At 44.0% G+C, this 15,821-nt stretch overlaps 1 protein-coding gene across 2 annotated transcripts in view; it reads left to right on the top strand.

Moving 5' to 3' along the window:
• The first annotated feature begins 7,950 nt into the window (after positions 1 to 7,950).
• Positions 7,951 to 15,821, top strand: part of MID2 (midline 2) — a 603,653-nt gene continuing 595,782 nt past the window's right edge. For both annotated transcript variants that reach the window (XM_044306559.1, XM_044306558.1), the window contains exon 1: positions 7,951 to 8,610. In XM_044306559.1, coding sequence (XP_044162494.1) covers positions 7,951 to 8,610 — 660 coding nt within the window. The remainder of the gene's footprint in view (positions 8,611 to 15,821) is intronic.

Here is a 15,821-nt window from a genome sequence, read left to right as displayed (position 1 = left end):
AAGACACCCCAAGGTATTCAATGAGGGGCATGGCGAGTTCCTAGATTTTTATTTTTTTTGCATAAGTTAGCGGATATTGATTTTTTTTTGTTTTTTTCACACAAAGTCTCACTTTCCGCTAACTTAGGACAAAAATTTCAATCTTTCATGGACTCAATATGCCCCTCACGGAATACCTTGGGGTGTCTTCTTTCCGAAATGGGGTCACATGTGGGGTATTTATACTGCCCTGGCTTTTTAGGGGCCCTAAAGCGTGAGAAGAAGTCTGGAATATAAATGTCTAAAAATGTTTACGCATTTGGATTCCGTGAGGGGTATGATGCGTCCATGTGAGATTTTATTTTTTGACACAAGTTAGTAGAATATGAGACTTTGTAAGAAAAAACAAAAACAAAAACAAACAAAAAATTTCCGCTAACTTGTGCCAAAAAAAATGTCTGAATGGAGCCTTACCAGGGGGGGGGGGGGGGGTGATCAATGACAGGGGGGTGATCAATGACAGGGGGGTGATCACCCATATAGACTCCCTGATCACCCCCCTGTCATTGATCACCCCCCTGTAAGGCTCCATTCAGACGTCCGTATAATTTTTACGGATCCATGGATCGGATCCGCAAAACACATGCGGACGTCTGAATGGAGCCTTACAGGGGGGTTATCAATGACAGGGGGTGATCAGGGTAATCAGGGTGATCACCCCCCTGTCACTGATCACCCCCCCTGTAAGGCTCCATTCAGACATCAGCATTATTTTTACGGATCCATGGATCCATGGATCGGATCCACAAAACACATGCGGACGTCTGAATGGAGCCTTACAGGGGGGTTATCAATGACAGGGGGTGATCAGGGTGATCACCCCCCTGTCACTGATCACCCCCCCTGTAAGGCTCCATTCAGACATCCGCATGATTTTTACGGATCCATGGATACATGGATCGGATCCACAAAACACATGCGGACGTCTGAATGGAGCCTTACAGGGGGGTTATCAATGACAGGGGGGTGATCAGGGAGTGTATATGGGTGATCACCCGCCTGTCATTGATCACCCCCTGTAAGGCTCCATTCAGACGTCCGCATGTGTTTTGCGGATCCGATCCATGTATCCATGGATCCGTAAAAATCATGCGGACGTCTGAATGGAGCCTTACAGGGGGGTGATCAATGACAGGGGGGTGATCAATGCCGGTCGGTGATCAGGGAGTGTATATGGGTGATCACCCGCCTGTCATTGATCACCCCCCTGTAAGGCTCTATTCAGACGTCCGTATGCTTTTTGCGGATCCGATCCATGTATCCGTGGATCCGTAAAAATCATATGGACGTCTGAACGGAGCCTGACAGGGGGGTGATCAATGACAGGGCGGTGATCAATGACAGGGGGGTGATCAGGGAGTTTATATGGGGTGATCATGGGTGATCAGGGGTTTATAAGGGGTTAATAAGTGACGGGGGGGGTGTAGTGTAGTGTGGTGTTTGGTGCGACTGTACTGACCTACCTGAGTCCTCTGGTGGTCGATCCTAACAAAAGGGACCACCAGAGGACCAGGTAGGAGGTATATTAGACGCTGTTATGAAAACAGCGTCTAATATACCTGTTAGGGGTTAAAAAATTCGGATCTCCAGCCTGCCAGCGAGCGATCGCCGCTGGCAGGCTGGAGATCCACTCGCTTACCTTCCGTTCCTGTGAGCGCGCGCGCCTGTGTGCGCGCGTTCACAGGAAATCCCGGCCCTTGCGAGATGACGCGTATATGCGTGACTCTGCGCAAGGCCGCCACCTCCGGACCGCACATCTGCGTTAGGCGGTCCGGAGGTGGTTAAGGACCAGTTCAGGTCTGAAGTCACTTTGTGAGGCTTACATAATAGAAACCACTCAAACATGACCCCTTTCTAGAAACTACACCCCTCAAGGTATTCAAAACTGATTTTACACAACAGTTATTGGCAAATGGAGATGAAATTTCAGAATATCAATTTTTGGGCAAATTTTTTATTTTAATCCATTTTTTACAGTAACAAAGCAAGGGTTAACAGCCAAACAAAACTCAATATTTATTACCCTGATTCTGTAGTTTATATAAACACCCCATATGTGGTCGTAAACTACTGTGCGGGCGCCCCGGCAGGGCGTAGAAGGAAAGGATCGCCATGTGGTTTTTGGAAGGCAGATTTTGCTCGACTGGTTTATTTACACCATGTCCCATTTGAAGTACCCCTGATGCACCCCTAGAGTAGAACCTCCATACACCCCTCAAGGTATTTAAAACTGATTTTACAAACTTCGTTTACTCTTTAGGTGTTCCACAAGAGTTATTCGCAAATGGAGATGAAATTTCTGAATTTAGATTTTTGGGCAAATTTTGCATTTTAATCCATTTTTTCAAATAACAAAGCAAGGGTTAACAGCCAAACAAAACTCAATATTTATTGCCCTGATTCTGTAGTTTATATAACACCCCATATGTGGTCGTAAACTGCTGTATGACTAAACGGCAGGGCGCAGAAGGAAAGGAACGCCGTATGGTTTTTGGAAGGCAGATTTTGCTGGACTGGTTTATTTACAGCCCCCCTGATGCACCCCTAGAGTAGAAATTCTATAAAGTGACCCCATTTTGGAAACTACGGGATAAGGTGGCAGTGTTGGGACTATTTTTAGGGTACATATGATTTTTGGTTGCTCTATATTACATTTTTGTGAGGCAAGGTTACAAAAAATCTAAATTCAGAAATTTCATGTCCATTTGCCAATAACTCTTGTGGAACACCTAAAGGGTTAACAAAGTTTATAAAATCAGTTTTAAATACCTTGAGGGGTGTATTTTCTTAGATGGGGGTCACTTTTATGGAGTTCCTTCTCTAGGGGGGCTTCAAATGAGACATGGTGTAAGTAAACCAGTCCATCAAAATCTGCCTTACAAAAACCATATGGCGTTCCTTTTATTCTACACCCTTCCATTTGGTCATACAGCACTTTATGACCACATATGTTTTTTTCTGTAACCTGCAGAATCATGGTAATAAATATTAAGTTTTGTTTGGCTGTTAACCCTTGTTTTGATATTGTAAAAAATGGATTAAAATGGAAAATGTGCCCAAAAATGTCTGTTTTGGCAGTTTTTATAAAAAAAAAATTGACTGTTCATTTGAGGGGTTATGTCATGGCGTATTTTTATAGAGAAGATTCTTACGGACGTGGCAATACCTTATATGTCTACTTTTTAATTTTATTTAGGTTTTACACTATAATATTCTTTTGAAACAAAAAGAAAACATTTTAGTATCTCCAAAGTCATTTATTTTTTTTGGGCTGATTGTCTTAGGAAGGGGATGAGAGGACGGTTTATTGGCACTATTTTGGGGTGTATATGAATATTTGATTGATCGCTTGCTATTACACTTTTTGTGATTTAAGGCAACACCGTTTTTATTTTATTATTTTGACCGTGTTCATCTGAGAGGTTAGGTCATGGGGTATTTTTATAGTTAAGGTTCTTACAGACGTGGCAATACCTAATATGTCTACTTTTTTAATTTATTTTAGTTTTACAAAGAAAATTGTTCTAGTGTCTCCAAAGTCGGAGAGCTATATATATATTTTTTTTTTCTAGGCGATTGTCTGTGGCTAAATAGAATTAAAATTGGGGAAGGGGATTATAAATTTAGTACTCCATGGAAATGTGGTACTCCCTGAAGCAACCGTCAATGCAGAGGCCCGGATGATCAGGGCACGTGTCGCACTGAGTGGTGGTGTCCTTCCATATCCCCCTCCTTTGACGCACTCTGCACTTTTTTGGGGGACCGTCCCTTCTTTCTAGTATGGGGGAACCACACCTGGAAGGTGTTGGCCAGGGACGATCTGGGCGCCTCCAGTTCCCGAGGTACTCTAGCCTGCTCTTTCCCGGTCAGAAAAGATCAGGTCCTTGAGGACTGCCTTATAGAACTGCAGGAATCTCCCTGTGTTGCCAGCGCTCTGGGACAGCACAAAAGAGTTGTACAAGGCAACCTGTACCAAGTAGACAGCAACTTTTTTGTACCATGCCTGGGTTTTGCGCATGGCGTTATATGGCTTAAGGACTTGATCAGGGAGATCAACTCCTCCTATATACCGATTGTAGTCTACAATACAATCGGGCTTGAGGACCGTTGCCGCGGTACCTCGCACAGGGACAGTGGTGATGCCATTACCGTTAATTGTGGACAGTACAAGGAAATCCCTCTTGTCCTTATAGCTGACCAGCAACAGGTTTCCACTGGTAAGGGCAGGGGTCTCACCCCTAGGGATAGGTACCTGGAGGGGGTAGGTAGGGAGGCTGTGTTGATTTTTCCGCACGGTCCCACAAGCGGACGTGGATCTGGCGGCGAGGGACTGGAACAAGGGGATACTAGTATAAAAGTTATCCACGTACAGGTGGTAACTCTTATCTAGCAGTGGGTGCATAAGGTCCCATACAAGTTTCTCGCTAACACCCAGAGTGGGGGGGGGGGGACAGTCTGGGGCTTCAATACGGAAATCTCACCCCTTGTACACACGAAACTTGTAAGTGTACCCTGAGGTACTCTCACAAAGTTTGTACAGCTTCACGCCATACCTCGCCCTCTTAGAGGGAACATTTTGGCGGAAAATGAGTCTCCCCTTGAAAGCAATGAGAGACTCATCAACAGCGACCTCCCTTCCAGGTACATAGGCCTCCCAAAATTTGGCCCCGAAGTGATCGATGACGTCCAGATTTTGTACAGGCGGTCATAGGCAGGATCATAATTCAGGCATTTCCGAATGGCCTCAAAATGGGAACGTGTCATGGCCATACAGTAGAGTGGGGTCTGGTAGAGGACGTCCCCACTCCAGTACTGCCTAACACTCTTTTATTTTTACTAGGCCTATGTGCAGCAGGAGACCCCAAAACGTCCTCATCTCGGCTGCACTGACCGGAGTCCAGCCACCGACCCTAGCCAAAAAGGAGCCCGGGCAGGGGCGTAGCTATGGGCTCAGGGGCCCTGGTGCTAGAGTTCAGCTTGGGCCCCCCCTTCCCTCAGTGCTTTGTGGTCAAGGGCAGGGAAACACATAGCCTTCATGCTGCCTGAGGCAAAAATCTCAACCCCACCCCCACCATGCCAAATTCTTGGCTTAACCCCTTCCCTCCAGCCAGAAGGGTAACTTGACCAGCATGCACTTTCTATAATGTCAGTGTATTTTTATGTGGCACAAGGGTCTTTTGGCCCCCTCAGGCTCCTGGGCCCATTAGCGACTTCTACCTCTGCACCCCCTATAGCTATGCCCTTGAGCCCGGGTGTTAAGCAATGAACTGTTGGGCGTACAAGTTCATTTGCTCCACCATCAGATTCACAAAGTGGTCACTGAAAAAATAAAATAAAATAGTCATATTCAGTGAATCCCACTGTGGGAATCTGGATTCCTGGTTGGCCAACAAAATCAGGAATCACGGGCTCAAAATCCTCTGGGGTACATCATGCAATTTTACTGGTAGGGGGGGTCAGGTGGACTTATCTGGTGGGCCGTAAAACTAGTACGAGCCCCAGAGCTGCTCGTACTAGCGTAGGCCGCCGCCTTGGGGGCTCATTATCATCACTAGATGATGAGGAGGACACGGATGACAAGAGGAAAGTGGGGTCATCCTTGTCCTCACTGGGGCTCTTAGAGTTGGAGGCAAGCAGGGCGTGAGTGTGTGCGTGTGTGGAAAACTTTATTTAGTGTGCCTGTGTGTGGACGGGGGTTCGCATACACTTACCCCTAAGCCTAACAGAAAAAAATAATAATAAACTAAAAAAATTAAAGCCCCCAAAAAATAGAAAATAAATAAATAAAAGATTCAAATTCGCTGATCAGAGGTGGGGTGGGCTATGCGCCAACAGTGTCCGGAAGCTAAGAATGCCAGCCACAGTCAGTATACGCACACAAAAAAACAATAAAAAAAAACTTGCACCCCAAAAAATGTGTGTGTGTGGGGGGGGGGAGTGGCAGGAGGGCAAGCTGCAGCACCCCTGGGGGTTCTAGGGTCCCTAATACTCTCCCTAAGTCTCTCTGCCTAATCTAAGCTGTCTCTAAACCTTTCCCTAGGTACCTTTTTAGTGCCAGATGGCACTGTGGTGGCTCAGATAGGGGGTGCTGGGCACAGATGAGGGGTGCTGGGCTCCACGAGGCTCCTCTCTCCACGGGCTCCAGGACGCAGTGTGGAGGAGGAGAGCAGAGCTGGGGGAACTAAACCCCTGCCTGCTCATACAGCCAATAGGAAGCGATCCTGGGAGGTGATGTCACCACCACCTCCCAGGATCTAAGGGTGGTAATTGGTGGTGTATTATCTCACCACCGAACACCATCCTATTCCAGGTTATCGGGTCACCGGAGACCCGAATAACCCGGAAATGCAGCAAACCTGCAGTTTGCTGCGATCGCTGATACGGGGGGGGGGGGGGTCACAGGACCCCCCCTTGGCATTGTCACATAGTGCATGCTGAATGATTTCAGCAGGCACTCTGTTCCGATCACCGCCCGCTGCGCGGCGGTGATCGGAAATTCACAGGGCGTACCTGTATGCCCTGTGTCCCCAAGAGGTTAAATATCCTCATGCTTCCCTCACCGACTACATCCTCATCTTACAATTCATATGTATGACATTACCATGCCATATTTCAGACGGCTCAATTATTTTTCGTGCTAAATGAGCATAACTAAGGCTACTTTCACACTAGCCGCAGCCTTCTCTGGCAGGCTGTTCTGGCGGGTGAACAGCCTGCCGGATCCGTGCGGCCACTAGTCAACGCGTGCCGCCGTTGGTCTGCTCGGGCCCCATTGACTGGAGTCCTGGGGACTGCAAACACGCTGAGAGGTGGCTGGAATAAAACTACATGTGGTGCACCAGTGGGACAGCCTGCCGGAGTAGGCTGCCGCTAATGTGAAAGTAGCCTAATGCTCAAAATAATGGATCGAATCTTTCTGTTCTTTTGATGGATCAGAAGAACAGAAAGATAAACGGTGATGTGAACACGACCATTGTTTTATTCTGTGTCCGTTGCGCCGTTTTTTGTGATTTTCAGCTGACCCATTGATTTTCAATGGGTCAGTTGAAAACTCGGCTAATGCGACGTTTGCCATCCGCGTCCGTGATCCGTGGTTCCTGTCCTATTATTTTTGCGAAAAACGGTTCGCGGACCCATTCAAGTCAATGGGACTGCTAAAAAACACGGAGGCACACAAGATTGTCATCCGCGTTAGTTTTTTTCCCTATCATTTGCACTGCAAACCTGTCTTAGACTTTTTTTTTACTTTCCTTTATGTCTGGTGGTCCTCCAAAAATAAAGGAGGACACACAGAAACAAAAACGGAAACGGATCACGGAACAACGGAACCCCATTTTGCAGACCGATAAAAACAACTGTTGTGTGCATGAGGCCTTAGACAGTTTTCCTTTAGACCAGTTTGATAAATCTCCCCCACTGTCTTCAGGAAAACAGTATAAAAGGATCCTTTCCATTAAAAAATGATATCCAATGCAAATTCTAATACTAGCAGGTAAAGATTGATGTGGCAGTAATAGGTGGCAAGGTCTATAAATACATCTGAAATTGTACTGGGCATATCTTTGTATTGTTTTTAATATAATGTGCATTCCTCCGGGTAAACAGGAGCTGTGCAATTAGATGGTGTCACTTATATTTATCTCACTGTTAATTCTTGCCCAAGGTTCTGGGAACAGCAAAGTCTATGAGGTCCAACAGACAAAATCCCCATGAAAAGCTGACAGTAGAGCAGGTCAATATCTGTCTTTAAAAAAACAAAAAAAAACATTTTTTTCTACTTACCCTGTGTCAACCATTGGCATGCTAGATTCACATGTTATATGCAAAAATTTGATATTCTGCAAATGTGTTTTAATTTAGGTAAAATGATGGCTCTCGAGAACTCCTAACTTTGGAATGGATTAGCCAAACATGGAAACATTGGAGTCAGAACTAACCTGTCCTATTTGTCTGGAGCTTTTTGAAGACCCACTTCTGCTTCCGTGCGCTCATAGCCTGTGTTTCAGCTGTGCCCACCGTATATTGGTTTCTGCAAATTCTTCTAGTGAAATAGTGGAACCTGTTACAGCCTTTCAGTGTCCAACTTGTAGATATGTCATTTCTCTCAGTCATCGTGGTTTGGAAGGGTTAAAACGCAACATCACTTTACAAAACATTATTGACCGCTTCCAAAAGGTCTCCCTGAGTGTGCCAAGTTCTCCCAGTGACGAAAACAGAGACAAAATCTACAAAAATATCCCAATCATGGCAACAGAGAGGATTCCTTGCCAGTTCTGTGAGATGGAACCACCAAGAGATGCTGTGAAGACCTGTATCACTTGTGAGGTGTCTTATTGTGACCGCTGTCTACGTGCAACTCACCCTAACAAGAAGCCTTTTACCAGTCACCGCCTGGTGGAGCCAGTATCAGATGCACATTTTCGAGGATTTGTTTGTGTGGAACATGAGAATGAGAAGGTTATTATGTACTGTACTGTAGATGATCAGCTTATTTGTGCCTTATGCAAAATAGTGGGTAGACACAGAGATCATCAGGTGGCTTCATTAAGTGATCGATATGAAAAACTGAAGGTAAGATACATTTTATGTTGCAAAGATGAATGCATTTTCTTGTGCTGTTTTGTACTTTTTGTAATGTACACTCCATAATATAACCACTGCTTAAGACTCCCCCTTTTCCCTTGAGCTAGAGTAGAGTCACTATTGCTTGGCCAACATGCAAAGCTATATTTTCAGTGTAGCAGCCGCTGTCTGGGACCAGATTCACCTGGCAAAAGCTCATCGCTGATATCAAAAAGGGGTTGTCTTGGTTAAACACCCCCACAACAATCAGATATTTTTTGTTATAAACCAAGTGGCAATTCAGAAAAAGAGAAATATTCCTGTTTTTATAGCAGCTTCCAACAGCATTTTTATAACTGTGCGTTAAACAGTCATCCTTGAAATTCAGTGGTATATATCATGCATCCTTTTCCAAATCCATACATGTAAGTCTTTACACTTTGAAATAATTAATATTGGTATTTGTACTTGTTATACAATACCAATATTAATTATATATATATTTTTTTTTTTTTGAATGGTTTGGATAAGCCATTTTTTAACTGAGAGACTGTGGGGACTGGTGATGTGAAGTTTCTGCGCAGGGAATCTTTCCAAATCTTATTAAATCTCTGGAGGAGCTGCTGTGGATTTATCTTGCCAAAAACCTCTGATTAACTCTCATCAATGAGCATATGTTTTTCAGTGCATAGTATGTTTTTTCAGTGCCCAGAATTAGGCTTGATGATGCTCTTGACTGCCAGTCCTGAGTAGAGCACCTTCTCACTGAGACACATCAAAAGAAGTTTAAAATAAATGTCTGGCACCATTAATTGTCTGGCACCATGAAAGGGGTCAACTTATATTTGTAAGAACATTGTTACTCTGGTTTATGCATTGTTCCTTGTATTGAATCACAGCCATGTTAAAGGGGTTTCCAGCCTTTTTTAAAGGGAACCTGTCATCAAACTTATGCTGACCGTACTGAGGGCAGGATAAAATAGTGACAGAAATGCTGATTTCAGCAATGTGTCACACGTGAGCTAAAAGTAAGTGGTTGCTGAGAACCAGCATAATAATCGTTGCAGCCCAGGCCTAGAAAAGAATGTACCTGAGAAGAGTCCTGGTTATTCCTAATCTCCTGCACTCTCACCCATCTGCTGATTATTGGCCGTTCTCTCCTAGAGAGAAAGGGATAAAACTAGGTAGAAGACTGTCAGTCATCAGCAGGTGGGCAGGAGAGCAGGAATCTATAAATAACCATGACTCTTCTCAGGTAGATTTGACTCTTTTCAAGGCCTGGGCTGCAATCATTATGATGCAAGTTCTCGGCAACTGCTTACTTTTAGCTGATGAGTGACAAACTGCTGAAATCAAATAAAAGAAAGGATATCCCACGGCGCAAAAACCACCCAGTAGTTGGAGTAATGATGGTTCTTGTTTATTTGGGCAAGTGGTACAACGCGTTTCGGGGTTTAACCCCTTCTTTAGGTACAATTGACTTGCAAGTTGCAAGTCAATTGTACCTGAAGAATGGGTTAAACCCTGAAACGCGTTGTACCACTTGCCCAAATAAACAAGAACCATCATTACTCCAACTACTGGGTGGTTTTAGCGCCGTGGAATATCCTTTCTTTTATTTGAACTACTGGCTTACTGCGGGATCCCAGGCATCCCTGAACAGAAGTATCCATCCCGGGCTGCACACCATCCGTTGCGAGGAGTTCATGGCAACTCGATACATGTCCACATTAGAGTTGTGCCTAAACTAGCACAACTCTATCAGGTGAGCCTCCACAGTGGAGATACCTATTTATATTTATTTTAAACGTTATTACCCTATGGTGCGCCATTCTTTTTTTTTCTACAGTGGAACGAAGCCTGTTTCTAAAACTGCTGAAATCAGCATTTCTGTCACTATTTTATGCTGCCCTCAGTGAAGTCAGCAGAACGTTGATGACAGGTTCCTTTAAGTCATGGTCAATCTTCAGGATAAGCCTTCGGTAGCTGATCAATGGGGTTACAACAACCTGCATGCCTCTAATCAGCTGTTCTTTGTAGCTCACTGGAAGTCAATGCCAGAACTGCACCGCACCATCAACATTGTAGTGGAGGCATTAGGAGCAGTGCTGCAGTGACAAGAACTGTCCACTACAATGTTGATGGTGCTCTGTAGCACAGACTTCAGTCAAAGGAGCTAGACAAAACAGGGGGTTGCTGGGTACCAGACCTCCACTAACTTAAGCCTGAGCTGCAATTACAATTTCAAGGGGAAAAAAATCTGAGTTTTTTTGAAATCTCAGGCAGCCTCTATAAAAATGCTTTAAGGTAATGATTTGGTAATGATTTGCTTTATTATATTAGAAACTTTTGTAGGCGAGGTAATAAAGTGACTAAAAATACAGCTATGCAGAGAATATCAGATTCTATGCTGCATGCTGCGTTTTGATTATTCTATTGCATTTGTGTTGCATTGTTTTATTGAAAAATAAAATAAAAAGTAAAAATGTGTATGTATGTATATATACATATATATATATATATATATATATGTTGTGTGTGTGTGTATATGTATATATATATATATATATATATATTGGTGGGGGGGGGGCACACCAAACTCAATCCTTGGGTGATGAAAAGACACTGAAGGAAATAGCATTATAGATAGTATAAGGCTAGTTTCACACTTGCGGCAGGACGGATCCGACATGCTGTTCACCATGTCGGATCCGTCCTGCGGCTATTTCGCCGTGCCAGCGGACCGCCGCTCCGTCCCCATTGACTATAATGGGGACGGGGGCGGAGCTCCGGCGCAGCACGGCGGTGCACGGAGAAAGCCGCTGGACTAAAAAGCCTGACATGCAGTAATTTTAGTCCGGCGGCCTTTCTCCGTGCACCGCCGTGCTGCGCCGGAGCTCCGCCCCTGTCCCCATTATAGTCAATGGGGACGGAGCGGCGGTCCGCGGGCACGGCGAAATAGCCGCAGGACGGATCCGACGACCAAAAAGTAGTTGGGGTATTAGTATTCATATGTGACATGCTTCTTTTTCCCATGTGGTCCAGTAGTTTGCTAAAATTAAGACTACACATACTCAAAACCCATGCTTCTTTAGAAGTAATGTGATAAGTAGGTATCCACACATAACCACCAAATAAAAATAACACTCACTGCCATTTATAAAATAAAATATAAATTTTATTTCATTCATCACATTAAAATGACTAATATAGCATTAAAGGAGTTTACCAAGACTTTTTTTTACTCATGACCTATTCTCTGGATAGATCATCAGTGTCTGATCGGTGGGGGTCCGATAGTCAGGACCCCAGCTGACCAGCTGTGGCCTTCTGTCACCAAGCACAGCATGTACGTTGTATAGCAGCAGTGCTTGGTATCACAGCTCAGCTTAATTTCCTTTAATGGGGCTGAGCTGCACCTAGGCCATGTGTCCTATGAACGAGAGATCACATGCCCTAGGCAAAGCTACAAGAAGACTGTTATGATACCGTGGGCACTGGTGCCTTCTCAGGTAGATGACCCCCACAATCAGATACAGATGGCCAATACAGAGGGAAAACCCTGTAAATACTATAGAGGCAGACCGAGCAGCTGCTGCTGGGACCACTGGAGAGAGTAGACAAATCCAGTTTGTTCTAGTTCAAGGGTGAGCAGAATTTGCTTGGAGAGCAACCCCCTTAAGTATCGTTAATAGAAGTTACAGCAGTGGATGTGTAACCACAGTGTCAACCAGCGTTACCCTAGTAGTCCCCTGCTATTCACTCTTTAATCCCTGTATCGCGATCTGGACTTCACAGCATGGTAATCAACAGGCCGTTACCTTCTGAAATAGTCTCTATGTGATTGACAGCAGACCCATTGGGTTTAGAGACACCAATGCACAGCACTGAGGTGTCAGACAAAATTGTAAATAGGGACAGGCTGAGGTCAGTGCAGACAGAGTACAAACAACATGGTAAAAAGTCTAAAGTCAGGGCAGGCAGAGAAGGGTCAATATGGAGGTCAGGCACAGGTTTAGGGCCCTGGGCATTTAAGAGCTGGAGGGGTGTGTGGCCCCCTACAAGCAAAAGAAAGAGTGGCGCTGCCAGCAAGCAGATTGCAGCTTAGAAGAAGGGATATAGCAGACCCAGCAGCTGGACCTTCTAAGAAGAAGGCAGGTGGAGGCCATCAGTTGAGGTAAGTGGGGCTGTGGTGGCTCACAGCTGCCTCTGTAACAATAGAGATGAACAAATCCATTCTAACAAATCAATTTGTCTCTTCAACACCTGTGAGGGGCTGTTTCCACAGCTGAAAAAACTCGCCCTCTCTCTTAATTGACACTACCACACATCTTGGCCGGCCCTGACAATCTTGCCCCGTTTCACTGCTACGAGTAGTTGCACAACCAGAGGCTCTGCTTCCACTTCTGGAGCAGTGACTGTTTATGTGGCACTGCCTGGAAGAGTAGTGGCGCATTCACAGTCACTGCTCCAGTAGCAGAAGAAGAGCCTCTGCTCTTGTACTGCAAATCAGAGTAGGTTGTAAGAGCTGGCTGAGATGTTTAGCCCTGTCAATCAAGCAGGAGGGTGAGCGTCTTAAAGGGAACCTGTCACCGGGATTTTGTGTATAGAGCTGAGGACATAGGTTGCTAGATGGCCGCTAGCACGTCCGCAATACCCAGTCCCCATAGCTCTGTGTGCTTTTATTGTGGAGAAAAAACGATTTGATACATATGCAAATTAACCTGAGATGAGTCCTGTACGTGAGATGAGTCAGGGACAGGACTCATCTCAGGTTAATTTGCATATGTATCAAATCAGGTTTTTTACACAATAAAAGCACACAGAGCTATGGGGACTGGGTATTGCGGATGTGCTAGCGGCCATCTAGCAACCCATGTCCTCAGCTCTTTACCCAAAATCCCGGTGACTGGTTCCCTTTAAGCTGCAGGGACAACCCCTCACAGATTTAGAACTCTGATGAGAAAAATTGATTTGTAAAAATTCATTCACTCATCTCTAGGGTTGAGTGAACCCAAACTATAAAGTTCTGGTTCTTACCGAACCTTAGGATTTTTGGAACCCGGACCCGAACATTTCAGTAAGTTCGGGTTCGGGTTTGGTGTTCGTCAAGTTCTCTGTGCTTTTTGAAAGGCTGCAGAGCAGCCAATCAAAAAGCATTTAACTCTGTGCCCTTAGAAGCCATCACAGCCATGCCTACTATTGGCATGGCTTTGATTGGCCAGGGTAGCATGTGACCCAGCCTCTATATAAGCTGGAGTCACGTAGCGCTGTACGTCACTCTGCTGTGCTTAGTGTAGGGAGAGGATGATGATGATGATTTCAGGGAGAGAATAGGAGAGAATCTTTGCTCAAAACATCTAACTGAGCGATTTACATACATTGTGTTGTGTGGGTGGAGGGCACATCTTAATCCTGCCCTGAGCCCTAAGTCAGTTAGGTGGGCGTGGGCGGCCATTTTATGCAAGCTCAGTGCACCAGCACTGCATCTGAGCTTTTGGGACATAGAAACCAAGCTTTAAAAACAGCACAAATTATCTGTTTAAAAAAAAAAAAATAACAATTTTTGGGCAATTTACAACATCTGGTGCATTTGCAGGCTTAGTGTGCAATTTAAGCTAGAAATACAGCCATCATTTTTTGGGGTTTTTAAAAACAGACTTTTTTGCCAACAACCACTATTTTCCAGATCTGGAAGTGTTAAATTCAAGTTTAATATATACAGCTTTCATATTCTGTTACAAAAAAACACTTTTTTGGCAATATACAACATCTGGATTAGTCAGTGTGCAATTTAATTTTCTGAGTTTTTAAAAACACACATTTTTGCCAGATTCCACTATTTTTCTGGCCTTGCAGCATCAGCACGTGTGAAATTCAAGGGTTATATACTGCTGTCAAATTCAGTTATTAAACAAACACCAGTTCGGGCAAAAAAAAATGTAGTTGGCAGCCTTTGCTGCAGATGTCATTGTGAGATTCCGCCTTTACATACTGTCTTTCTATTCAGTTATTTGAAATAAAGCCATTTTGGGAACAATTCTTTGATAGAGTCCTAGTGTGAATCAGGGCATGTGAGATACACCCTTTAAATACAGGGGTTCTATTCAGGTATTTGAAATACAGCCATTTTGGGAAAATAAAATTAAAAGAAGGCCTAGTCTGGTTCAGGGCGTGTGAGATACACCCTTTAAATACTGGGGTTTGATTATTTTATTAATAAAACACCTTTTTTTGTGCAAAATACAACATTTTTCAGGCCTTGCTGCATTCTGACATTTGAAATTCCAGGGTTATATACTGCTGCCATATTCAGTTATTAAACAAACACCCGTTTGGGCAAAAAAAAGTTTATTTGGCAGCCTTTGCTGCATATGTTATTGTGAGATACACCCTTTATATTTTTGGGTTATATTCAGATATTTGAAATACTGCCATTTGGTGCAAAAATCTTTAATTGAGTCCTAGTCTGGTTCAGGGCGTGTGAGATGCAGCCTTTACATAGTGTGGTTCTATTCAGATATTTGAAATACCGCCATTTGGTAAACAAATCTTTAATTGAGGCCTAGTCTGGTTCAGGGCGTGTGAGATATACCCTTTAAATACAGGAGTTTGATTCAGGTATTTGAAATACAGCCATTTTGGGCAAACAAATTTAATTGAGGCCTAGTCTGGTTCAGGCTATGTGAGATAGAACCTTTAAATATAGGGGTTTGATTCTGGTATTTGAAATACAGCCATTTTGGGCAAACAAATTTTATTGAGGCCTAGTGTGTGTCAGGCCGTGTGAGATACACCCTGAATATACAGGGCTTATATTCTTCTATTAATTAAAAAAACACCCTTTTTGGTGCAAAACACACAATTTTTAATGCCTTGCAGCATCAGCACGTTTGAAATTCCAGGGTTATATACTTCTGTCATATTCAGTTATTAAACTAACACCCGTTTGGAAATAATTTATTTGGCAGCCTTTGCTGCATATGTCATTGTGAGATACACCCTTTATATATTTGGGTTATATTCAAATATTTGAAATACCGTCATTTGGTGCTCAAATCTTAGTAGATTGGGTTGCTGACAGTAACATAGTAACATACTAACATAGTACATAAGGCCGAAAAAAGACATTTGTCCATCCAGTTCGGCCTGTCATCCTGCAAGTTGATCCAGAGGAAGGCAAAAAACCCCTGTGAGGTAGAAGCCAATTTTCCTCACTT

The sequence above is a fragment of the Bufo gargarizans genome, chromosome 9 (assembly GCF_014858855.1).
Source record: "Bufo gargarizans isolate SCDJY-AF-19 chromosome 9, ASM1485885v1, whole genome shotgun sequence".
NCBI classification, from domain to species: domain Eukaryota; kingdom Metazoa; phylum Chordata; class Amphibia; order Anura; family Bufonidae; genus Bufo; species Bufo gargarizans.
This window is presented reverse-complemented; position numbering and strand designations above follow the sequence as displayed.